We start from the raw sequence: 26240 nt of genomic DNA, 5'->3' as shown, positions 1-26240 counted from the left end.
TGGGTGTCTCCTGGGCTTGCCAAGGGGTTTCTGCTGGTCCCTGCTCAGCAGGGGTTTGGCCACGGCCTTGCCGGTTGGGGCTTCATCCATCACCTTCCCCTTGGAGCTCTGCCCAGGCAGGTTGTCCCTTCCATCTCCAGGTGGCCAAGGGTCTTCTCCAGGGCCCCCAGCTCCTGACTGCCTCTCTGAGGTGCTGGCCCAGCCCCCCAGTGTCTCAGATGGTGTTGGGGCTGAGCAGAGCAGTACCAGGAGGAGCGCAGCAACCTTCAGTGCCTGAAACTTCATCCTCAGGGCCTGGCTTTGCTCAGATTCCTTCTGCCTAGACAACGCTGTTGGAGGCAGGAGGAGAGGTGGAAGCTGCCTCTCTTTGCTGCTGCTCGATCCATCCAAAGTAACTTTTATAGTGCAGGGACCTAGCCCGGGGGCACAGCCCTTCTCCCCCGCCCCTGCCATGTCCCACCCCGCTGCTTGCCAGCAAACCCTGCTACTTTCATGGGCCTCATGCCCCTCCTTTGTGCTCCCAAATCTCCCAGCACCCTCCCACCACGACCACCCCATCCCCGCTCACGTGCCTGCGAGCACAGGTCTTTGGGGGGCTGGCAGGGGGGCTGCTGGTAAATGCTAGTGTGTGGGAGGGGGAGAGAGAATCTATAAGATCAAACTGGGTCCCTTCAGCATCTGGAAAGGCAGCTGGTGTATTTTTCATGTTGGATTCCTAAGGTGGCAGCACCAATACAACCTTGGGAAGAACTTTGTCAGTTTTCCAGCTCACCCTTCATGCCTTCTCAGCTCTTTGTCCTGTTTTAGCCAAATCTGATGGTTGGCTGTTAGGACTGCATGCCAGCCAGCCATGTGTGGGAAGTTTTCTATGTCAAGAACCCAGTGGTTTCCCAGCTGATCTGTAATGGATGTGTGGTGAGAGAGGCTTGCTCTCTTTTGCTTCAGACTTGACACTCTGGGCTGAGGAGGAAGGCAGCATCAAGTTCAGAGGAAGGCATGTGGAACAAGAGACAGCCATCTTTTAAGGGGCACCAGCTTGGTCCCTCATTAGTCTTGCCTGCTTTCTCCAGGGGCACTGGACTTCAGAGCAAGGAAGTGCAGGGTTTACTGGCTGGCTTGGGAAGATCAGTCAGGTTGTCCTGCAGTGTTATGTGCCTGCCAGATGCACCTTGCTAAGAGCTGTGGTTCATGAGACCTCTTGGATAGAAACCAGGACAAGACAGAATGTTGCTACTGGGCCCACCTGAAGAGACATGGTCCTGAAAATTTAGTTGATGGCAGAAGAGCTACTGTGATAATGCACAACAATGACTCAAGGTGAAGGAAGGGAAAATTCCCCCAACAGAAAATCCAGAAGGACTGGAGGTTCAGGGAAGCAAGAGGGCTGAAAGACCAGAATCCAGCTTTTCATTACAAATTTCCCTGGGCTGGGCCCTCCTTCTCTAATAGTGTGCTCAAGACCAAAACAGATCAGTGTCCCCATTACACAGCAAGGAGATTGATGTACTGTCAACAGGTAGTAGTCAGAAGAGCCAGGCTGTGGTTGCTGAAACCCAACAAACTGAAAAATTAAAGAGGAAACCATGGCAGACAAACATAAATGTGAACAGTGCCATACAGGTTGTTACCAAATGCATTCCACTGACACTTCCCAAAAGGTAGTGTGCACTGAAAGCCTAAGTCCTCTGGTTAGCAGCCAGCTCTTGAGCTCAAAGCTCAAAATGGGGCCCAGATCCTGGAAATAGCAATGCTGGGAGTACAAGGAGGTGATGGATGTGAAAGCCATGGTGCTCTAATCCATCTTCCATACCTTCACCTCCGGCCAGCTCCTGCTTTTGACTTGCTCCTGGCTGACAGTGGCAGTGCTGATTTCTGGGGAGATGGGCTCATAGGAACGGAGAGACAAGCTTGCAGCAAGCAGACCCATCCGGACACAGGTATCTGTGTCATGGTTAGCAAGCATCCCTGCAAGGATTCCTGCCATTAAGCTGTGGAGAGACAGAAAAGCAGTTATGAACACTGGGGTAATGGCTTTGATCACTTGGTGCCATGGTTTAGTCATGAGGTCTGTGGTGACAGGTTGGACTTGATGATCTTTTGAGGTCTCTTCCAACCTTGGTGATTCTGTGATCTCAGAATCACAGCCATTGGTTTCAAGGGCATTCATCTGGACCCAAGCCAGCACTTACAGGAGCAGAACAGCCTCAGAAGGTTATCATGAAAAGATTTTGGAGTTTTGTATTTATTTTTAAATTTGGAGTAAGAAAACTGGGTAAAAATCTGGCTGGATGGTCAGACCCAATGACTGGTGGTGAATGGAGTCAAATCTAGTTGGTGGCCAGTCACCAGTGGTGTTCCCCATGGCTCAGTACTGGGACCAGCCCTCTTTAATGTCTTTATCAATGATCTGGATGAGGGGATTGAGTGCACCCTCAGCAAGTTTGCAGATGACACTAAACTGGGTCAGAGTGTTGATCTGCTCAAAGGTGGGAAGGCTCTGCAAAGTGATCCAGACAGGCTGGATCAGTGGACCAAGGTCAGTTGTATGAGGTTTAACAAGGCCAAGTGCTAGGTCCTGTACTCAAAAAAACAGGTGGCTCTGTTGGTAGCACATAAGACCCTTAATGGGAAGGTTGTGAGTTCAAGCCTGCAGTGGGCACTAGTGCCCTCCCTACTCTAGTCATGAGGTCTGTGGTGACAGGTTGGACTCGATGATCTTTGAGGTCTCTTCCAACCTTAGTGATACAGAATACTGAATATGAGTCACAACAACCCCATGCAGTGCTATAGGCTTGGGGGAGAGAAAGACCTGGGGGTGCTGGTTGACAGCTGGCTGAACATGAGCCAGCAACGCACTCAGGTGGCCAAGAAAGCCAAAGCATCCTGGTCTGGATCAGGAATGGTCTGGCCAGCAGGAGTAGGGAAGTGCTCGTGCCCCTGTACTCATCACTGGTGAGGCTGCACCTCAAATCCTGTGTTCAGTTTTGGGGCCTTCACTACAAGAAAGACGCTGAGTTGTGGGAGTATGTCCAGAGAAGGGCAACAAAGTCAGGCCTTATGAGGAGGGCTGGGGGAACTGGGGTATAGTCTGGAGAAAAGATCTTATTGCTCTGTACAACTACCTGAAAGGAAGTGGTAGTGTGGTGGGAGTTGGTCTCTACTCATTCATTACTACTGGTAGAACAAAAGGAAATGGCCTCAAACCAGGGAAGGATTTGATGGATATTAGGAGAAAAATTCTTTCCTGCAGGAGTGGTCAGGCATTGGAATGTGCTGGCCAGGGAAACAGTGGAGTAACCATCCCTGGAGGTGTTAAAAAAACATGTAGCTATGGCACTTTGGGACATGGCTCAATGGCCATGGTGATGTTAGGTCAGTATTTGGACTTGATGATCTTAGAGGTCTTTTCAACAGCATCAGTACTCCAGTTCTATGAAATAATGCTATTTATTCACACTGTATTTGCTTCTTATCTGAGAAGTGAGTCACTTTCTCATCCCACCACATTTTCAATTCTGCCCAGTCTTCCAGGTGAGGTAGAGGAAAAGAAAGTTATCTATAGAAGGGAAGAGTTTGTTTTTTCCCTCATTACCTACTTACTTCATCACTTCTCTGTATGGGAAGAGAAGTTCCCTATGTATGTGAGAAGGGCAACAGACCCAGAGAGAAAAAGAAATCCAGAGCTGACATGAGATTGTAGATTCACAGTTTTGTAAACTTTTGCTCTACATTTTTGCAGTTTCCCAGTAAAAATGATGTGAAGGCTTAGAACAACAGCAGTCACCCACAGGTCCTCACAAGGCACTGAGGAGGCCATCAGGAGAAGGGGCTGACTTTGCCCTCTGCCTGGCTTGCAGTGGAAGGCTCTGTTGAGGCATGAATACTGCAGGGTGGTGTTTGTGATTGACAGGGAAAAACTACAGCTTATTCATAGCTAAATGTAGTAATGATGCTGGGAGCCTAGGCAAGGACAAAGGAGAAGTGAAAGAGAAGGGAAAAGATAATGATATTTGAAAGGAGAGAGCAAGGACAGGAAAATGTGACAGCAGGGAGGATTAAAGAGCAAATCTATGGGGAAGGGGAAAGATAACTTTTTTTTCCACTCTAATTACCTCAACATCTTTTTATCCATAATAAAGGCAAAGAAGATTATGATTTCCATAAACCATTCAATCTCTCAATAGCTCCAGAGTAAATATTTGGGGGAGAATCCCCTAGCAATGCCATGTGCAGGCAGGCAGTGTTATGTTGTCATGGCAGCCAGGTGCAAGGAGCAATCAGATGCTGCTCACTGCACATGTGGCTCCTTGGGCAGCATCTCTGGAGCTGCAGGAGAGCCACAGGGCCGAAGCAAGGTGTAAGGTGCTCTGGATCGCTGGTCTGGGTGCAAAGTGTCCCCGACCAGCATTTCAAAAGTGTGAGGGTTTGGGAGGGCTGAGCTGTGGATGTGTTATAGCCTCGGGCTGTGTGCTGCATAGTCCTTCTGGAGTGCCAACAGGCTGAAATTGGGCGGCTCTGGCAGTTTATATGCTGTGGGGGTGGCATGTATGTCGATATAATGTCCTGGCATTTCCAGCCAAGGTGGGTTAAACCATCACACAGCCTGTTTTGGCACTCTCACTCGGTAGAAGAGGTATACTCTGTAGAAGAGCAGCTCAGTGGAGCAGCTAGGATAACCAGAAAGGAAAACTGTGGATGAACAGGAAGTTTGCCCTCCGGAAGTCCAAAGCAAGGGTTCTGTTATTGCTCCTCCTTATTTCCCTGTATATTGAAAACTCCACTATCTCATGCACCCTAGACAGCCTGCTGCCATCACATCTCCCACCAGCCCTTCTCTATTTGAGAACAGCAGGTCAAGCAGGGCCTTTTGGTCTAGCCCAAAGCAAAGATAAAATCAATTATTGTAGTGCATGAAGCAAGATACAAAACCCCCCTCACTACTGTATATAATTTGACAAGTTAACAAGGAGCACAAAAAAATATTTCTCTGACAAGCTGAGAATTGATCTTTGGGGCTAGGAGTAGTGCCTGCCATTTCCCACTCCTAGGCAGCATGTTGTGCGAACAGCTAGGAGAACCAGGCAGCAGACTCTCTAGAAGCATCAGCTATTGCCAGAGGCAACTGCAGAGCCCTGTGAAATGCTTTTATAGGGTAATTTTAGCTACTGAATGGCAGTCCCACTTTTCCATTGGAGCAGTGTGGAAGCAGTTAGTTAGTAAGACAGCTTTGATGTAAGATGATTTGCTTTACATTTACCAGCTCAGCCCAGACTAATTCAGAACTACTAGATTGCTGTGAAAGGATTGAATATTAAAGGAAACCAAAACTAATCATGGCAAGACTGGCTTCCAAGACATTTTTAGCAAGCTTTGCAAGGAATCACAGTAACCAGTCCTGCTCTCATGTCCTTAGTGTCTGTTCCTCAAGCAGCAGAAAGCTGTTTGCCTTTGCAGGAGAATTTTAAAGAAATCTGATTAAGGGCCTTCCACTTTTAGCTGGAGAAGACAAAGCAGTGAGTCATGTACCTGTCACCAGCTCCTGAGACGTTGACTATCTCCTCCCTGCTGATGTGGATGGCAGGGTAGTGGGTGGCACAGAGGCTGGCAGCAGCAGTCTGCAGCGGGGAGAGAAGGAACGTTAGTGGGAGTCGCCCAGGCTGATAGGGCCACGCGTGGCTGGTGCCATCCAAACCTGCACGGGTGCCAAGGAAGAAAAGGGAATAAAAGAGGCAGTTATCTTTTTTCACACTTTGAAAGAGATCAGCAATTTAAATGAATCTTCCTGAAAATGAAGCTTGTACTCATGAAAATTCATGTAAGTCCATTTAAAACTAGCTGACTATAAACCCTGCTGCTAGAAGCCAGCAATATATGGACAACAACTTGATTTTCTTTCAGAGCTGTGTAATCCACCCCCAAGCACATACATTTGCCAGCAGTGATGCCATCTTTCTCAGGACTGCTGCCATGCCACCAGAAATAGCAACAGTGCTACATGGTTCCAGAAAAAAGCAACTGAGAGGTTTGGGGGTTTTTCTGTGCCCTTACCCGTTTGTGGGCTCCTGGGCAAAGTGAGATGCTCCCTCCCAGGCTCTGGCCGCACAGGAGCACGCCGTGAGCACCAAGTGTCACCACCACACAGCGCAGGTGGGCCAGCAAAGGACGGGCCAGGGCCACTGCAGTCTGGACAACATCCTCCAACCTGAACGGCAGCTCTTCAGACAGTGAGAAGGAAAAACTGTGATAAAACGTTCAAGGTCCTCAGCTGGCCTGTTTCTGGGCTGGCAGCCTATATACCAGCAGCACTACTGCTATTCATCTGCACTTCTGGAATGTGGTTGGTATCTTTTTTTTTTCTTTAAATCATGAGAAACACAGTATTCTGCATGGGTAAGCTTCCATACCATACCTCTATCCTGTGCTGAGAAAATCACTACTCATAGTACTAAACATGTGCCTCAAGAGACCAAAAATCTGCCCTGAAGCATGACTTCCCCGTGTTAATACTGCTGGATTCCCACCTGCATGTGGGAGGAACGTTTCATTTCTGCAAGGGGTGGTACTGTTGGAACGGGTGCCCTCAGAGCATCATGCTTCAGAAACATCCTGTTTAGCTGATGAAGTGAGGCAAATGTGAGCTCTGATTTTGGACAAGGAGCCATCCCAGGCCTACTGTGCTTGCTGATCGATCTTCAGTCTGGCCTGGGCTGTACAATCCACAGAGATGGCTGTAAGGTGGAAGACACTGAGAGTGCTTATGAATCCCCACTGTATTATAAACCAATTTGCTTGAAATGGAGGCTGGAGCAGAAAAATGCTCCTCTCTAGGATCTAGGTTATCTAAAGTGCGACTAACCCTTCTGAGTATTCAATACCTGCTGGCAAAGGGTTCCCAAGGGTCCGGTTTATTGCTCTTAGCTCTTGCAGGTTGGGGGAAATGTATGTGAGCGCTTTCCAGCTGTCTGAGAGGAATGGCTTAGAGGCCTTGTTCTCATCTGTCGGCTCATAGCACACTTCAAAACAACATTGCAATTGGTTAGTTAATTAATTAGTGGTTCATTGCTACATCAGAGCAGGATGCAGTGTAGAAAGCTTAGCATAGCCCATGGCAGGGGGGTTGGAACTGGATGATCCTTGAGGTCCCTTCCAACCCTAACAATTCTATGATTCTATGGTCTGTACAGCAGGAGTTACAGGTGTCATCAGAACTTAAATACTGTTTTCCCCCATCCCTGGGACAAGATCTCCCAAGGTCTCCTTTCTGGTGCCCAGCAATGAAGCCATTGCTTCTCACTCTGGGGTAATATAATCAGACTTCAGTTTTATTGTTCCTCTTAGCTGATTTTGGAGCCTCTGCCAGGTTTTAAGCACGTTGTCTCCTTCTTCAAGCTTTGCTTTTAAAAATGAAAGCACAATTCCAAAGGTTAAGGATGCCTTGCAAAGGGTCCCCATCAGGGCAGGGCATGTATGTACTTTATGGGAAATGGGAGAGAGATCCTCCCCAAAGATGCTTTAGCACTTATTCTGAGAAGCAAACTATACTGCGGTTCAAACTGGCAGAAATACACAGATTTGTGCTTGCCCAGAGGTTAAAGGCAAAGAGAGCAGCTTTCCCTGACTTGCTGGCAGTGCCCAGGGGCTACAGCACCTATGCTATAGGAAATGTGATTTAGCTGCAGAATGAGAAAAACTCCGAGAAAGCAGAAGTGTTTCATCCATTTGAAAGAGAGCAGCAGAGCAGAGCAAGGACCCCTGATGTCAGACAGTAACTGGGTGCCTTCAGCAGTCAGTCATGGAGAGCACTCGGGGTATGCAGTGTCTTGGCTCACATGCTGTTAGGAGCTACAGGGCCAGGGCTGGGCAAGTTCTCCTTACCTGCCAGCTGATGTTCTCTAGCTAGTTGGCAGACATACTGAATAGTGGAAAGAGGCACATTTCCATCAATGCAAACTAGTGGGGCCTGGCACAGCTTCTCCTTGAACTGGGCCACCTAGTGAAAATCCAGGACACAGAAAACAGCTTGCATCGTTGCAGAGGGACAAAATGATTGCAGGCATGAGCCTACAAGAGTGATCCCTGAGGAAAACAGATTTTTCCATTTGCCTCATCTCCTTCCTTTCTTCTCCTTTCCCTGCTCCCTACCATCAAGAGCTGGACACAACTGGCAGGGCCCCTCCAGCAGAGAAAGATAGTTGCTGGTCCTCACTAGACCATTCGGGTACCTATGGGTCAGTCAGAGACCTACAGGGAAAGGGAATGCCACTGTTTAATGCCACCACAGGATTCCCTGTGCTACGTGTGGCTTGACCATGCCTTTGCCAGCTGCATGCCATTTAGATGTCCTCTGTGCACAATGCCTCTTGACAGGTGCTGTACTCCCAAGTCCTGCTGAATCATGTAGGGGTGGGGGACAGTGGAGCAGTAGAGTGGGGAGCTGCTCTTCCCTCCTTTGTTTCTCTGAGGCTGAACAACTACTGCCTGAATGCCAGGCAAGTCTTATATGCACTCATGCAGCATCCTTCTCATGTTTCTGCTAATCCTGGTGGAAAAAAATGGCTGCCAGAATGCACTTTCCAACAGAAGACTGGTTCAGAATTTCCACTGGTCATAACTGTTTCATAAAGCTCAGGAGAATTAATCTGCCAGGTAATGGCTTTCTGTGTCAAGGCTTGGGAGAGGTAAGGTGGGAGTGGAAATGGAAGCAATGATTATGTTTTTCCCTAGGATGTCTCCACCTCATGGGGATCCTGCTGGTAAGTAAATTGCACTTAACTTCCACATCACTGTCAGTCAGGAAGCACAGGCTTTTGTTTTGTCAACAGAAGAATGAGCAGGAAAGGAGAGTGCAGTGATGGGGCTTTCACTGAATCAGTCCTTAATCACTGTTTCCATTAGTCTTTAGAAGGCTTGACATGTTGCTACAACTCAGCATGTAGAAACAACAGGGATGGGAGAGAGACTGAACAGGAAAACTTGCTTTAAGCAGTGCTTTGTCCACTTTTGGTTCTGCTGTTTTTCCTGAACGGCAGGAATACCATTTCTGCAGGTGAACTGGATTTATTGCTAGCCTTAACATGCCAAAAATTATGTTAGCTGGGACTGGTTAAAGGAGAGGATTCTGGCCTACATGTCATGGACAATAGTAGTGGCGATACTGTATGGAGTAGGAACAAAAGGTCCATCTGGGTTAGCAACAACAGAGGCTTCGGTAGTTTGCCGTGCTGCTACCTCAGCGGCCCCTGTCACATTTTAACTTGAGGACTTCCCATGACACCTGTGCACACCCACTCCCTCCTGGTACAGCTTCACCAGTTGCCTTTTGTCCCAGGCCCACACTCCACAAGAAAAAGTTTACAAATCAGATGATATGCATACGTATTGCTCTGTTATCTGCTGGTGGATGTCCATGTCTCCCAAGCCGATGCTGAGCTCCCCAGCACTGCTGATCACAGCACAGTAAGTGGCTGTGCTCTTCCCCTCCAGGTGAAGGACAGCACTCATGTCCTAAAACAGGGAGGGCAGTTATACATGGAGCATGTTTCTTCTCCCTGCCACAGTCAGCTCATTCTTTCCCTGTGCCCACCTAACCAGTAGCCCAGCTTGTTGTTCTCCTTTCTCTCTTGAGACAAACAACATTTCAGAGGTATCTCAATCTAAACAGTGCTGGCAGGTGGCTATTTTGTAGTGCTTGTGTGTAACAAATGCCACAGATGAAGGAAATACTTGAGTAAATGACAGGGACAGGTCTTCACTGTGCTGTGTTTCTGTCATAATGGAAGAGTGGTCTGCAGCCCTGCCTGCTCTGGTCACCCACTCCCACAGTTTGTGTGACACTTCCATGGCCTGCCAACATGCTGGCACACCTTGGTGGCATGCCCCAGCTAGCAGTTGTACAGCCACCTCACTGACTGCTTGGCCTGACTCTGAGGGAAGCCTTGGAGTCAGTTTTACAGCAGTGTAGCAGACACAGCTATGAGGTGCCCTGTGTCTGTGGGCCTTGTGAACGATCAGGGCGTTTCTTGAAATATCCATGTGGACAGAGAAATACATCTGGCCCAGGAGTTCTCAGAGAAGTTGGAGGTTTTAGGGAAAGAGGCCTCTCCCACACTGCTGGTCATGTGTTTTGTTATGAGCAAGAACTGCTTGGTGGCTGGCCACCAAATCCTCTTCCCCTTGATGCTCACTTTGATGGTACAAACTGTGCTGTGCTGGGTGGAGGGGGCATTACAGAATTGCTGCTGAAAAGCCTTTTTAAACCAAAAAAGAGTTAATTTACTGACTTGCCCAGGTAGCCAGATCAAAGGCCCATTTGCTCTATTTGGATACCACAGCCGTGGAGGCACTAATAGGCCTTAATGGCCCTGACCTGTGTCACCTGGGGGCTACACCCTCCCATGCTCCCCCACCCCAGCTTGTCTTTAACCCTGCCTCTTCACGAGGAAATGTCTGATGCCTTCGGTTAGGGTTGTCCTCCCAGCTTTTTCTGCTCTATGGTGACTACGCCTTGCTGCCCCAAACGAGTTTCTGCAGCTCCCGGCTCCCTGACCTCGGTGGACAAGCTGCTGCTTAAGTCAGGTATTCCTCTGGTGCACAGTTAAGGGTGGATGCAGCAACTATGTGGAGAAAACCTCCCTGAGGTTGGGAGGTGTCCAACCTGGGCTCTCGGTTCCAGGCTTTGTCTGCCTTATACTTCACTCGAAACAGAGTGATTTTGGCATTGCTCTTCTACCATTAGGGTTCACATATTCTGGCTGGGTTTAGGCGTTACTAGAATTTTTCATGGTTCCTTCTGAATGATCTCTCCTTCTCCTTCAAGCATCTCCTCCTGGAGCTGAATTCAGACCCCATGGATCAGGCTCCAAATAGTACATAATTCTAGCCTGTGTCATGGGAGGTGGCTCCCTGCTTTCTAATTGTCTGCCACTAAAGAAACATTGAATTATTCCCACTCTTAGCCTGATAGAGAGTGGCTCTTACGTCTACTACTATTGAGAAGAGTTTCCCCTCCACGTAACATCATCACTTCCATGCTTCTGAGGTGCCTCTGCTGTGCAACATACCATATGGTGACAGTAGTGCAGGACAGACTCTGAATGTTCATCCTTCCCCACAGCTGACAAAAGGAGAGGAGCCTGTCCTAGACGGCTTAAGCAGTCTAAAAAGCAAATGGAAACAAATATATTAATAAATTCATCAGAGTAGCATGAAAAGAGTGACAGCCTGTGCAGGATGTGTGTCTGCAGGAAAGCCCTCTCCTGGAAAACTTAATGCTCATAAATCCTTGTTTGCACACCTCAGCCGCGGCTGCTGCAAAGGACTGGCTGGGGTCGAGTGGGCAATCGATGTCTGCCTGCTGCACTATCAACCCTCTGGATTTCTTGGAACACCCAGGAGTGGAGTTAAAAAGAAGGGGGAAGCAAGTTCTGTACTTCCCTGATGTAATTTCTCTTTTACCACCACAGGCATATAGGCTTTCCCACACTGCTGCTGTGCACAACTCTTTCTGATGCTGGCCTTCCTACAGAGCTGTTCCCACCTCTCTGTTTTACTAGAACAGCTGCATCTGACTGGATTCATGGGAAACTCCTCCTTCTCTCCCTTCAAGTTACCACAAATTACATCTCACTGGGTGCCATGGGTGGCATTTTTTGCTCAAGCTTCTCCATTTATGATCTGAAATGATAGCAGATTTGTGTTAGGAGGATTTGGGAAGGGTCAAAAAATCCAGACTAATACTAAAACTGTTTTGCAATCTGCCCATTAATTTCAGTACTCAAATACTGTCTGCTGCTGCTTGTGGTGTAACATCAGGTGCAGTGTGATCAGTCTTGTTGCCAAGGACTGTAGCCCTTTCTCTTCTACAGTAATTCTTGTGCCTCAGTTTCTCTTGTCCATGATGCACGGATGATCATCTTTGAGTAAGATTATTCCTGTCAAATTCTTGCTCAAAGCATACTTCTGTTACAACTACAAGCTGGCATTAATTCAGTGCTGTGGGTCAGGCTGTTCAGGAGTCACTGGAGATCACTGGTGCTTATTTAGCTCTGATTTGGGGTTACTGTGCTATATGGCAGTTAACATAGTTGTGGACTTTTTTCTCCTGATCCCAACTCCCTTCCCTTTTATTTCTTGGAATAATCCCTGCCTTTTCCAGGCACTCTGCCCACTGGTATGTTGCCTAACACGTCCCAGATCTTAGCAGTGTTCAGGAGCTTCTGCTTTTGAAGGAATACCAAAGAACAAATCACAGCTGGCATGTACCCACAGGCAAACCCAAGCACTAGGCACCTGCCAAGTTTCTTCCAACGCCGCCAAAGGTTCGTCTCATTCTTCCAGCGTTTGTTTGCCCACCACCCTGGAAGAATAAATTATTAATTGGCAAGACTGGGAGGGCTGCTTGACAGAGATGATGTCTCCATCAACACATGAAGTGAAGTTCACATTGCTTAAATGTAGGACAGCAATCAGAGCAGGAGACATCAAGCTACCAGACTGAGGAAAACACAAACTTGTACAGCCATTTACTAAGACCTCCTAGAACAACACTAATGAGCCAATGTGAGCAGCTCTCTGAATTTAACCTGCTTGCAACAGCACTGGGACTCCAGAACTTCTGACCCAGACCTCATGGTCCTGCAGCTATCTTCTAGGCCACTTAGCTCCCCCATTAAGCAGTCTGTGTTCTTTTAAATTTATTGATTTATTCTCTTTGAGGATAAAATAAGTTCTGTTACTTTTGCCTGTGCTGCCCCTGTAACTTTACTCAGGGAAGGATTTGTTTCAGCATCTTAAAACTTTTTCCCTCATCCTTTTCTTCCCAGACATCTCTCTCATCAAAACTGCCTTTCTTCACCACCTGTGTGGTTATCAACTTCTCATTTCTCTTGCCTGTCTTCCACTCCTCTGTCCATCTATCAGTGTGTCACAGTCAAACTGCTGGACACAGGCAATCCCTCACCCTTCTCCTCCTCCTCCTTCTAATTCTTGTGCTAGAAGAGTTACAACAGTAAGTGCTCAGGTGAATTTGGGCTTCATCTGACTATCAAAGTGTTTTAAAGTCCTTGTTTCATAAAATCCTGAAACATACTCTCTGTTTTTGAACAAAGCCTTCTATTGGCAGTCATAACAATCTTGACAGTTCTGGTTAAATTGGAGCTCTCAAGAATATGCTGTGCATTTGGGTGGCAAGTGCTGAAGCATGTGCATGCCCGCAGCTCCTGGCTCAGGCTCTCGGTGCTCCATGTTAGCCCAGCTGCACCAGAATGCCCCTGCACATAAACATTTTCCTTGCCTGTAGACACTATTATCTGTCCTAAACAAGTGAATGTGCTTCCTTCTCTCAATAAGAAATATTCCAAGCCATTGCTGTTCTTGGGTGTTCTCAAACTCATAGTGAAGCTCTCCAATGACCACCTTCTTCCCCCATGTGAAGCTTTACATCTGTCCTTTGCACATAATACTTCAGCCCTATGACTGTGAGAAGCACCCCACCCATCTAAGTTCTTTTATTACTGTCTTCTGACCTTCAGACTGGCTTTGTTTGCCCTGACTCTCCCCACTTCTGTACTCTGTAAGACTTGGTGCTAATTCTTGAATCCTTTGCTTTTTCTGTCCAGCAGCTCTCCAGCCTTGAACTGCTCAGGCCACCTGAGCAGAGCTGCCTGTATATAAGCAGGCTATGGCCTATGTCCATCTTTCCACTACTTGTCACTCCTCATTAGCTCAAATGCCCCTCTTACATTTGTTCCTGCTCCCTGGAATGCAATTTCCATCTGCAACTGTTTCCTGTTGAGTACTGCAGATTTTTAAAGCACTGAGCTTGGCTATTTTAATTCTGAAGCTCCCTATCCCTAGTGCAGGCAGCCAAGAGGAGGGGAAAAAAAAACCCTAGTCCAAAGTGAAAAGCAAAGATGCTTGTTTAGGCAAGTCAGACATGACTTGAACACTGTCCCCTTTTTCAATATTAAAAGAGGGTAGTAGCTGCCATCAGTAATGAGCACACACTCTATTTCATGCAGTTTCACTCTCTGATTTTCGTAACTGATGCCTGCAGTAAGGCTGAAAATACCCATGGCATGCTGAGCTTCTCCTTTAGCCCCCACATAGCCCAAAGGCACAGTTTCAGGTTTTTTATGCCAAGCCTTGCCCTAACAGCAGATGTACCACTCTGCTGATCAGAGACCCAGCTGTGGGTGACCTCTGCTGCTGTACGAGCCTACGGGGCCTAAAAGAAATGAAAATGCTAAATCTGTCTTTAAAGGGCAGGGGGGTGCAGTGACAGAGAAACTGGCAGCCTGCTTTGGAAGAAAAATAAATGGCTGGCTCCTCATCACATCTTGCCAGCTCAGCTGGTGACTGCAGCTCTGAGCAGTACTCCTGTGTCTCTTCTACGCTGTGCTCACGCAGGACTGTCTGAGATGGGAGACCTTAGATGCAAATGGGTGTGCTGAGGTGATCTGAAATAAGAGTAGGCTGATGCTTTCTGGCAATGTTTCAGAGAATTGAGAGAGTTTCTTGGATCTCCACGTAAAATGAGATTCTACTCAGCTTATGGGTATCCTGAGAGAATCATAATGCCTTTTCCAGCTTTTAAGCAAGCCAATACATCCTTCTCTGATGGTCAGATCATTACTTAGAAAGCACTTTACTTCTGGTTAGCTTTTGAAAGCCATCTGGGAATTGCAAGCAGGACAACATACAGCTGCTTGCTTACTGAGACAGCATGCGATGGGAGTGGTACCCTAGTGCTCTGCAACATATCCAACATGCATGAAGGGTGGGACCCACTGGGTGCTGAGCCCTGGGGAAAAACCCAGACTGTTTCTAAAAGCCAAAACAAAGCAAGGCTATTGAGAGTGCCTCTTGCTCTGTGCCTAGCCACAGTAGTTGTCAGCAGGAACGTTTTGGCTGTCAGTTACCAAACCCTACCGCAGCTTGGCATTTGGGTAGCTGTTACAATGCTCCATCAGGTCCAGGGCTTGCTGCTATACAGAAGGACAGCTAATGCCTCACTTTTCATGCAACATTAAGATCTACTTTAATCTTTTCCCCCTATCACCTGTTGCCAGTAAGGTCTTTAGATGCCCTTTGCCTTCTCACCATGCTTTGAGTGGTCCAGAAATCTGCACTTGTGTCTGACATGCCAAGGAATGGCTGCCCACTCTTGGATACAGCTTAGGTCCCTGTCCTGATAACTGAGTGTGAGATATGTATGTTATCAGATCACAGCTGAGGCAGTTGAATTTCTGGTTTTGCAAGCCTTCACAGCTGGTGCCACCATATGTGTCACCCTTGACAATACTGTTTAAACTGTTCTGTTTCTTTTAAAGCATTTTTTCCCTTTCTTTTTCAAAGAAAAATCCTTTATGACCTAGGAAGTTTTTTGGTTTGTTTAGTTTTAGCTGTCAGTACTACTTTGAGAGAAGTTCTTTTACCACTGTGTGTATGCTGCACAGAGACTCTTGTTCCTATTCTTACTACTCTCCGTAGTTAAGACAGTCCCAGGCAGCAAGGACTGGCTCTTACCTAGGGATTCAAGAGGTGATTGGACGTGGCACTTGGTGCCATGGTCTAGTCGTGAGGTCTGTTGAGACAGGTTGGACTTGATGATCCTTGGGGTCTCTTCCAACCTTAGTTAGTTATACTGTGATTTCCTCCTTATAGACTCTGTCCTTGAATGACAGGTTAACATGGCACAGTAAGGTTTCTTATTCACTGCTTCTAGGTCTTTGCACATGTGCTGTGAGAGCAACTCTTGCTCTAAAAGAGCTCTTTGGGCTCATGGCATCAGACAATAGTCCCAAGGCACCTTAGTATAGACTGCAGAGGCCAGAGTCACATGTGGAGATTAAAAGGATGATTTGTTGCTCTTTTCCTGTCTAGAGTGGTAGGAACAGTGACTTTCAGCACAGGAGCAGAGTTGGTCAGTATGCATCACTCCCTTGCCCACCTGGACAACATACCAAATATGCAGCACTACACCTTCCAAGTTTGTGCATGTGTACCCATACAGACATGTGAATAACATGCATGGATACCACCCTCCCCCTCGCCCCCTTTTGTCTTGGCACTCCTGTAACAGTAGCTGGAAATGGTAGTGGTGTTAATAAAACTATTATAGATACAGTACCAGGATGGCAGGGTTCTGTGCCTTGGCTACAAAGTCAACGTTGATACCTCCAATCACCACCTTTAAGAGTGAAGAAAAAGGTAAGAAGTGGTTGGAAGGACCTGAGGAAAAAGTTTCAAAGTCATCTTTGCTTTTCCTAGTAATTTTCCCCACTGTATTGAAAGACATTTAATTTGCAGTGTGGAGGCCTGTGCTTACTTTGGATGGCTAGACACAGGCCTGTACAATCCCAATTAGAACCAAAAGCTCTTCTATACATTGCTTTCTGGATCATGCCTGCTCATAGCATGGTGGGTGGCATGGCATTGTGTACACATATGGGTGCTGGCAGTTTCTCTGTGTAGTGAGAGATAAGGTGTTGAATGGGTCTGGTCATGTCAGTTCTCTCTTGGGAGAATTTCTGTCACAGCAAATTTCAGAACTATTCAAGCACTGCTGTATTGAAAAAAAGAGGAAAAAGTGGGCAGAAAAATGCAGTAATTTCTTGCATGCTCCCAGGAGAAACTGCTGAATGCAGTGACACTTCACAGATCTTGTCTTATTGTCCTACAAATCCAGAAAAAGCAGGACAGCTCCACAGATGGGAAGTTTCCAGCTTCTTTGGAGTCACACAGCTATTTTTTTCTCATTTCATCAAATGCTGCTGAGTTATTGCCTCTGGAGTCACTGCCCTCTTTGATGCTGACAAATCCTACTGCAAATGAGATTTAGAAGAATTTTCAGCCCCACTAAAGGCTACCTAAAAGAGATTTCCTGTAAATTGCATGGCACACACAAAATCCAAGATCAAATAGAGGATTAGAGTTAAAATCATCTCGATTGGGGTATGTTGTATCTCTTGTCGTTTTGGCAGTCACGAGCAGGAGGCCAACATAAAGAGATATTTATGAAACATCTATGGGTAAGCAGCCTGAAATATCTTCCTCTACCCCTGTAGTGCTGAGTTCCCTGGCACTGAGAGGCCACACAGTTGAAGCTGTATGTAAGGGCACAGCAAAAGGTGAAAAGGTGATTACAGTTTTAACAGATTTGATGGTTTCAGACTTAATGGGATTAGGCCACTGTCAGTGTTTATTCTCTGTAAATGTGGAGAGGAGGAGGAGGAGAGGATATTTATCTGCAAAGAATAAGAAGTACTAAAAAGAGCATGTCTGGCAGTGTGAAGCAGAAAGATTGGGCTCTGGATGAGTCACGTTTTAGTTTTGGGAACTGATACAAATTTATCCTGTGCTCTCAGCAGAGAGGCATGATATGGAGGGCAGCAGGGGACTCACTGGCTGAGGTGGGGTTGTGTCCTCTTGCTGAGGCAGGTCCTCCTTCCTTCTGGCTTTCTGTAGTTTGCTGAGGGCCACTGCAATGCAGCTGCCCACTCTGGCATTGTTCTGGATCAAAGCAAGGTCTGTTTGGCACTTTTGTCAGGAAAAGAAAACAATACCAGCAAGAGCAACCTGTTGGAACCCTATGTAGGAACTGCCTAGGAGGAGAAAGCAGAAAATACATGCTATGAGACTTGATGGATTTGATCCTTCTTTACCATCATCTTTGGGGACATATATACTGGGTTACAATACTGCATGAATGCCCTGATCTTTTAAAAATTGTTTTCACCTTCCAGCCTCTGCAGCCATGGAGAGGAAACCTGTAATCTCCACTGTACAGTTAAGAACAGAATCAAAGGCTTCACAGAGGAAAAAAGAAGGTGGCAGTGTGATGTTCAGTAGAGTGTTCTGTGAAGCCTAAATACTTTCTAGTGTGCAACCCATCACAAAAAGGAGTTCTGAGACTTCATCACAAGCAGGATCAGATGTGAGTGATATCTTTGGGCTCTGGACCACCTGCTGTCTATGCTGGCCTCCCATTTTTAATACAGAAGTGGTCAAAGACAGTAAGGGTGATCCTGAAAAGGCAGGATGCAGTCACTCAGCTCTCATCTCTTGCAGATCCTGAAGGGTTTGCCCTTTGCTAGACTATCAATTAAAGTGACAGTGTTTTCCACAAAGTATTATCAGAAGAGCTATGAAATACTCTGAAGTACTTTCTTTTCCCCCTCCATTCAGTAAGAGGATACTGGAGTCCAGTGATTTTCCATCAGTTAATTCACTGATCTTCTGTAACATAAAGGGGGTCACTTCTTTGCCTGTGATCCCTTTGGACCTGCAAATGTAAAGAAAATGCCTGAAATGAGAAGGACTGAACCAGCATTAGAGAAGAACTGCTGCTAGCAGATAATTTATCTCCATAACCACATACCATTAAAAAGTCCTGTAAGCAAGCTTCAGGTTAGATAAAATTACAGCTGAAAGCATGTTGTGGGCTCACCCATGCCCAAGCTTAAGCTGTGTTACAGCCCCTGCAGCAGTGTCTCTGAAGTTGTTTACTTCCCCAAGACCACTGGGTGAGAAAAGGACAGGGCTTAGGTTGCACCTCACCTGGCTTCACTGAGAGCTTGCTGGATGGCCTCTTCAATGACCTGGCCTGAGGTAGCTCGATCCTGGGGACAGGGTACTGCTATCAGCACCCCACTGTTCAGGCCTAGACCCAGAGCACTGGCTGGGAGAGGACAGGCAGATCATTAGCAGTTCTCCTAGAATAAATCAAATTCTGAAGGAAGAAGACAGGGGAGAGTGGGCATGGGGTGAGGGAACCCACAAAGCTGGAGCTCCTGTTCTCTGCTGAGGTAAGGGTGGGATCTTTTCCAGCTACCAATGAATTTACATCTGCCTATTTCTTTTGAGTCTGTATAACAAAGGATGCAGATAATTATTTTTTTTTCTTTTAGGAAAACTTAGTCTACTTCTGATGGTCTAGAAGCTGTTTTTGTAAGCACATTAACACACTCGTTACCTCCACTTTACCAGCATGAACAAAACTTGTGAGTATGCCAAGGTGGCTGCAGCTAGCTAAAAGGCTTGATAGAAAGAGTGAACTTCCCTGCACCTTTGTTTGAAGCACTGAAGCATGAATGGGGGAGCTGGGAAAATGTTAAAGTTAAAATGCATCATCCATGGTGATTCTTTTTTTTTTCCCCCCACTCTTTTTTCCAGGGTCCCACATAAGTCTTTCCCTGACAAAACACACCAATGAGTTCAGCTGCCTCCTCTTCATCCTGGACATGATATGGTGCTTGAAAGCCACTTCGGCGTGAGAAGAAGGCTGGGAACTCCCTTGACTCTCCAAAGGCAGCCACGCAGACTCCCTGAGTCTCCTGCAACAGTGCAGGTGAGAGAAGCAGGTCATCAGTGGAGGGAAAGGGAACCCACACAAAGAATGGGACTTTTTCCTTCTGCCTATTTAGAAATTGCACAAGATGTGGTGGGCAGCCCTCTGGTTTCATCCTTCATTGGCTTTTCCCAACCCCTTCAGTAGGAAACAACATCCTTACAGATGGGAACAGAGAGGTTTGGGGAGAAGTTGTGACTGTGCTTATCCCAAGAAAGGCTGGACCAGATGATCCTTGAGGTCCCTTCCAACCTGTGTTCAAGGATTCTAAGGATCCCATTTCTAAAAATCTTAGGCTTAATATCCGCCCCAACGCCACTGGGCACTCTGTACACAAAGTACAACGTTAGCTGCTTCTGAAGGCAGCTCAGGCACCTACCAGATACTCCAGTGTCCTGCCAATATCAAGGATAGACTTGACTCCTGCAGACACAACAGCGACTGGAGTTCGTCCCAGCTCTGTCAAGTCAGCACTCACATCCAGAGCTGTCAAGGGACAAGCAGCCATTGTGTGGTCATTGTGTTGTAGTCCAAACAGATATGACCTGCCTGGGCTGTCACTGCCTGCTTTTGTAGCCAGATAGGTCCACAATTAAATGCTACAGGTCTAGGTCATACCTTTAGGTGTTGAAGTTGAAAGAGATACTGACCAAAAAAAAGAAGCCACATGACTTAGGGCAGGAGTGCAGCCTAGCACTGTACGTCTCAGCTCTTTGATCTCACTGATACATGCATGCAAAAACTTTGGTATTAAAAAACAAAAGAAGAAAGTGGTCTACAACAAGAACCAAGTTCAAGAAGATGGAACTTAATTCAAGTAAATTTTGATATATATTGGTTTTGGTATTGACATCACTGGCAAAAATCCAAAAGGGCCACAGCAGCTCGGAAACCTCATCCGGAATTCCTATCGCATCCGAAAGGAATGGCATTCTGCTGTGCCAGGAATATACGTGGGTAAGAACAGATGATGTACTTAAAGGTCATAAACTATACTGCCAAGGCTGGACTGTTTTTCAGAGAGGAGCACACACCTCTAACACAGACTAGAGCCTAAGCCCCTCTTGTGGTGAGACTCTCCTCAGCTGAGAGAGAGAATAAGGTGGTGCTCGGTAGCTACTATCAGCTTACCCAGGCATTACAAAGTGGGAGAGACACAGCAACTTCTGCTGCACCAACAAACAATATCCATTCAAGTTGGTGTAAGCAAAGGACAAACAGAAGCTCCCACCCTCTTAACAACTGGCCAGTGCTCAAGAGGAGCATTCTGAAACTTCTGGATATGAGATAGTAGGGAGAAAACAATGATAAGATGGTGAAGAAGAATGCTTACTGCAGGAGAGGATATGAAAAAGGAAAAAGGCTGACTCACAATAACAGAGTGACAACAGAGAGAAAAGCAACATGTATTTTCTTACTGTTCTCTCCTCCTCGATGGACACCTCCTATGCCACCTGTGACAAACACAGGGATTCCTGCTTTGTGTGCAGCAATCATTGTTCCAGACACAGTAGTGCCACCGGACAAGCCCTGTCAGGAAACAAGCAGTCGCAGTCAGCACCCCGAGGGGCCCAGAGAATACCACACGCAAGCAGCTGTGGTTGTGGTCTGTCACACAGCAATGTCACAACAGCCTGCTGTTACCAGCTGACAAGTGAAATTCTGGTACAGGCAAAATGGCAGAGGAATCCTCATCCCTACTACTTAAGCTGTTCTTGCCCCAGTGAGAGCAAAGGCCTTCATTTTCCAGGGTTTTCCAACAAGCAGCTAGGGTCACCCTAAGCACTGTGCTCCAGATGGCCTGTGTGTCACATAGTTTACGTGTAATATGAGGATGCCTCATCATGCCAGTAAGAATATTCTTAGCCAAGAGCTCATGGCTTGCCTGGCATTCCAGAAAGACTTTTCAGGAGATGGCTGCTCTTCCCTTTCTCTGTTGTATTTTGACTCTAGATAGGACCGTGCTTAAGTTTGCCAGTAAAATACCACTTTACATGATATTTTCATGAGGTTTAAAAGCCACCTGGCTTGAAGCTGGAGAGCACTATACTGTTGCTATAGAAAGCACCACAATAGAAAGTGTGCATACTGTACCTGGCTGAGGACATAAGGAAGATCTCTCCGAGACACTTTAACTGTGTTTTTACTGCTTGCTAAGAACTCAAGTTCCTCATCTGTGAGTCCCACGTGGATTTGACCTCTTAAAATACCTATAGTGGCTGGCACTGCTCCATTTGTTGCTACAATTTTTTCCACCTCTCTGGCCATGCTAGAGTAAGACAGGACAGCAATCACAAAATTAGTGAGGCAAACCTTCCCAGTTTCCAGTTTTATACAGTTTTAGTGACTTCAGTGAAATCCAGCTCCTCTTCTGTATCTTCCTAATGGCAGAAGTCTTTGTACTTGGATTTGCAGAAGTGTAGAGCTCCCATTTTCAAGACAGCAATGTCCTGAATTTTGAGAAAAATCATGTGGTTGTACAACAGACTGTTGGAAATAGAGACTCTCTCAAAAGAGGATTTTCTTGTATCTATTATCTGTTCTCTGATGTCACAGAACTTCACAGAATTCACAGACAATTTAGGTTCAGTTCAAATGACTGGGATGCATTCTTCACAATACAGGCAGCTAGATATAGAGTAACAACAGTGTCAAAAAGCTGCAGCCTGAGGATACTCCAGGGCTGCAGACCAGCCCTTTCTAAGCTTCACTCGTTTTATTCTTGATCATGTGTACACCACCCTTTTTAAAGAGTGGCTGCTTCTCCCTTTCTGAAGTATCTGTGCATACTCCAGGCAATCTTTAACTACTCAAATGACTTCCTCCCCGAACCCAAAGTTTTACAGCTTCATTTTAAGACAGTGAAATATTGGTCAGGTTAAAAGCAAGATGGAAAATCAATACTGAAACCATCCTGTACTTTCTGGAAGCAAGGATGCACAGGAAAGTGCAATGATTTCTGGCCTGAGCTCAGTGAAATGCAAACCTACTTAACATCAATAGCCAAAGGGTGGAGGTGAGCTTTTTTTCTATGCAGGGTGGAGAAGGCAGGAAGGGATCAGCAGCTCTGACAGTAGATGGAACAGATTTCACTATTGTATTCCTGTCCTTTTTGCATTACAAAAGATATACCAGAAGGAACTGCAGAGTGTTTTCAATGTCTGCACAAACTATGCAGCTGAAAGTGCTCATGGCTCCATCTTAGAGCTAGTGATGACATTATCTGCTGCCACACTTTAATGGAAGCCTGAAATTTAAGGTGTTGGATAAGGAGATAAGTAGGTAAGGATAAGGTAGTAAGTAGTAGGTAGGTAGTAAGATAAGGAGATAAGTAGGAGATAAGTAGCATCTCACATATGTGAGACGCTTCTGCCCTCCTCAGAAGTCCAGACATAACTGGTTTCCATCAGAGCTCATATTCTGTGTGCCTAATAACTTGTCATTTAATTTTCTTTTCCAAAGGTTTTGGGTTGACCAAGAACATCGATACTGATCCCCCAGTTATATGCCTCATTCTTACAACCTTGTTTAACAAGGAACATCAAAATCCACCACCTCAGATTCTGAGGATAGGCCATGCCATGTGTAATGATGGTGCTTTCCAAAGCTACAACGGCTCTCCTGTCCATTAGGGCTTCCTGTACAGAGGGATGAATCTTGAAATAAGCACCTGAGGATAAACACAGAAAATTGAGTTATTTGCTTGGGTATTTGCAGTAACTACTGAGCTGTTTTATTAAAGGCAAATTGTCATCATCACAAGAAATGTATTCTCTTTTTCAGCTGTTCTTTAGGGTGAATTCACAAGTAACTTCACAAAGACCAAAGCTGTGTTTTATGTCAATGCAATATTTGCAAAACATCTTTACTGTTAATATGAATAATAATCCCCATCATCACTGAGTGCCAGTCTGCCACCGTATTTGCAGCTCGGTGGTTACTGGCTCCAGTAACATTAGTTTAAACATTACTGTGAACAAACTGAGCCCTGCAGCCATGCCCAAAGAGGATGTTTTAAAAGGGTGGAAGTACCAAAGATACCATAGTAACTCAATAGATTATAACACTATCATGCATAAAGTCTATTGTTGCTCTTTTCTTTGCTTCCAGAACACTCCCAGCAAGATCCCTGCTGCATTCAGATGAGAAAAAATGTTTTCTACCCAGGAATTGCTTCAGAACTACTCACCATGCAGAAATCTTCTCACCTGGGTGGTCCCACGTGCCACAGTGGACACGTGTCTTTCCAGGGTATAAATGATCTTCCTAATCATCTTGAGCGTATGGATGGTCCTGAGATAACAAATGTCAGGTAAAAATTAAGAGTAATTTAGCAGTGATGTGACTGTGTTAAGCTAAATATATACTCTCTTGCCTTGATCTTGGAAGGCAATCAACCCTTGCCTAGAAGACTGCCTGGAGATTCCTGGTGTTTCAAGCATGACCCTGGATTTTGAAGCAAAAGGTTAAGCTGCAGAAATGGAGTTGGAAGACTTCATGTGGTCCGTTGTCAGTGCTGAGCTGAAATCATGGGGGAGCAGAGGGGAGAGGGTGAGAAGTAATGAACTAGCAAAGGTTTAGAAGTAGACAACATTTTCATTTCCATTTACTTGCTCTTGAAAAATTGCAGGCTGGCCACTGCCACCTCAAATCTGAAAGATCACAAGGAGAAATCTACAAGCACTGAAATGCTATAACAAGATGAACATGGTTTTTTGAGGAACAGGAAGTTTAGTAAAATAAAGAAGGGAACTGAACTGGTAAACCCGACTGTAACTGCAAGGAGGAAAGAGCAGCTTTCCATAGAGCCTGGAGTGCTTTATGCAGGGTTACATTACATCATCCCTCTTTGTGCAAAGCCTCAGAAGCAGAGTGGCAATTCAGCCCCAGCAACAAACTCCAGAACTCCTCTGGTCTCTTAGTAACTCCTATTCACTTTAATGAAATTCATTTCCAAACAGACAAAGAGGAGTAGAGAATTGTAAAGGTTAAAAGACCACTGTAATATGGGCCTTGGGGCAGCTTCACTCAATGTCTGGATGCTTGGTGTATTTTCCTCGGGCATTTGGCCATATCCCTAGAGCCTTTCTATCCCTCACCCCTTCAACAGAAGGAAAGGATTTCTTCAGTCTTTTGTACCTATTATTAATTTAGATGGGAAATTGATTAGAATATAGTACTATGTTCATGATATACTTAGCAGCACATGGCTCTAATCTCAGTACAGTGTGTGGTACTACACTTATACAAAACCACCTTATACCCAGGCAGAGTATTTTTGCCCAAATCTAAAGACTTCAGCAACACAGGAAGGCTTGGGCTGTGCAATGAAGGAAAAGAGGGGCCAGTTCAGCTAGACATCTCTCAAGCCATCAGGATACTTTGTCATGAAAAGAAATATACACCTGACCAAAACTGTTGACTTTTTTTCCCTAATCCTTTGTAAAGGCAAACATCTTAATTAAGTTTATGGAATCATACTATGACACACCAGCAGCATGGCTCTTACTTTGTAAGAGACATTGCTCCAGCAGCCTGAGCGGATCATGCAAATGTTCTGGTATCCACAGCCCTTGTTCTCCAGGGCAAAGTCAGCTTTGGAATAAATTCATTAAGCCAACAAGGTTATGCCAAGGATTGGTTGAGCCACTTGGGTTGTGCTCTGAATTTTAACAAGCCTCCAAACTCGGGAGCACAACAGCCAGGATTGCTCAAGCTGTGCTGGCCAAAGGATAAAAACCTTCAGGTAACCACCTGAACCCAAACACAAATTAGCTAATGTTTGCTAGAAATTCAGTCAACATTCAGCCTGAGCTGGCTGGAATTTTTTAAAGCTTGACAAGTTTTGCAGTGAGATCCATCCCACTTTTGCCTTTAATGAAACCTCACAGATATATAGTGCGAGACTCAGGCACCTCTACCAGTGACCAGCTTTCCTCCCTCCTCAAAACCTTCCCTGTTTGCCTCCTCTCGTGATTGATCTAGCACATGCGACCTCATGGAGCAACGGCCCGGCGTCTCTTACCTCTGGGCTTCTGTCTCCCGTAGGGAGGCTGGGTGGGTACTGGAGCGGTGCCTGGGCAGCCGTGGGAGAAGGCGTGCGGCTGGCCCGTGTTCCTGGCTTATTATTAACCACAGGCACAGCTGAGCTCTGCAACTGCCTGCTGCCTGGGGTGCAGGGAGCCATTTCACGACAGGGTGAGGGAAATGTGTGCAATTGTTTTCGTTCACACAGTGCCAGGGTTTCCCTTCTTTAAAAGACTTTTCTCACATTTCAGATATATTTTTTTTTTAATCAGTGAATTAATTGCTCACTAAAGCAATGTCTCTGCAAGCTGAGCCCCCTTGTACTTATTCCTAAAAAGCAGAAGAATTGCATTCAGGCCTCCCCCACAACTTCGACAGATGTAGCTGTTGAAGTTTTTCTTCTCGGGGTAGGAGCTCCAGCCAGCAAGGGACGCTATAAAGACAGTTGTGATACTTGTATGACACAGATGCTTGGTTACACTGAGAACAAACTATCATACTGTCCTTCTGTAAAGGCAATCTGCTCTAACAGGTTTAGAGTGGCTTTGAACAAGGACTTTGAAATTAATAAACCTTTGTCCCTTCATAAAACATAAGGATACTTTGAGATCTAGTGCACAGACATCATGCGTGTTTCAATTCTATGGTCTACAAAAAAATACCAGAGGTCACTTAAATGACTACCCAGGAGGGAATCGATTTACAAGATAAAAGACATACTTCTCTGCATAACATGCATAGCTAAAGTAATTGCTAGTGTATTGCTGAAGCAATTAGTATCAGGGAACTCATTTTACTGCAATCCATAAACCAGGAAATCGTAAAACATAGGTTGTTAAAGTAGTATTGACAGTTTACACTTGTC

The 26240-nt window shown here is 45.9% G+C and overlaps 1 protein-coding gene across 1 annotated transcript; it reads right to left on the bottom strand.

The window, feature by feature from the left end:
- Positions 1-1664: 1664 nt before the first annotated feature.
- On the bottom strand, positions 1665-23625 carry LOC104302508 (uncharacterized). The gene is given in 19 exon segments (XM_054167889.1): positions 1665-1988; positions 5527-5618; positions 5620-5686; positions 6047-6215; positions 6876-7013; positions 7876-7990; positions 9376-9504; positions 11061-11155; positions 12289-12355; positions 16130-16189; positions 17404-17528; positions 18198-18283; positions 18559-18679; positions 19208-19334; positions 19728-19834; positions 20767-20878; positions 21443-21617; positions 22904-23018; positions 23538-23625. Coding segments are annotated over 19 exon segments (2181 nt in total). The 5' UTR covers positions 23623-23625; the 3' UTR covers positions 1665-1792.
- Positions 23626-26240: the final 2615 nt, after the last annotated feature.

This window comes from Dryobates pubescens, chromosome 15, assembly GCF_014839835.1.
Source record: "Dryobates pubescens isolate bDryPub1 chromosome 15, bDryPub1.pri, whole genome shotgun sequence".
Lineage (NCBI taxonomy): Eukaryota > Metazoa > Chordata > Aves > Piciformes > Picidae > Dryobates > Dryobates pubescens.
The sequence above is the reverse complement of the archived record's forward strand: the minus strand, read 5'-3'. Positions and strand labels throughout refer to the sequence as shown.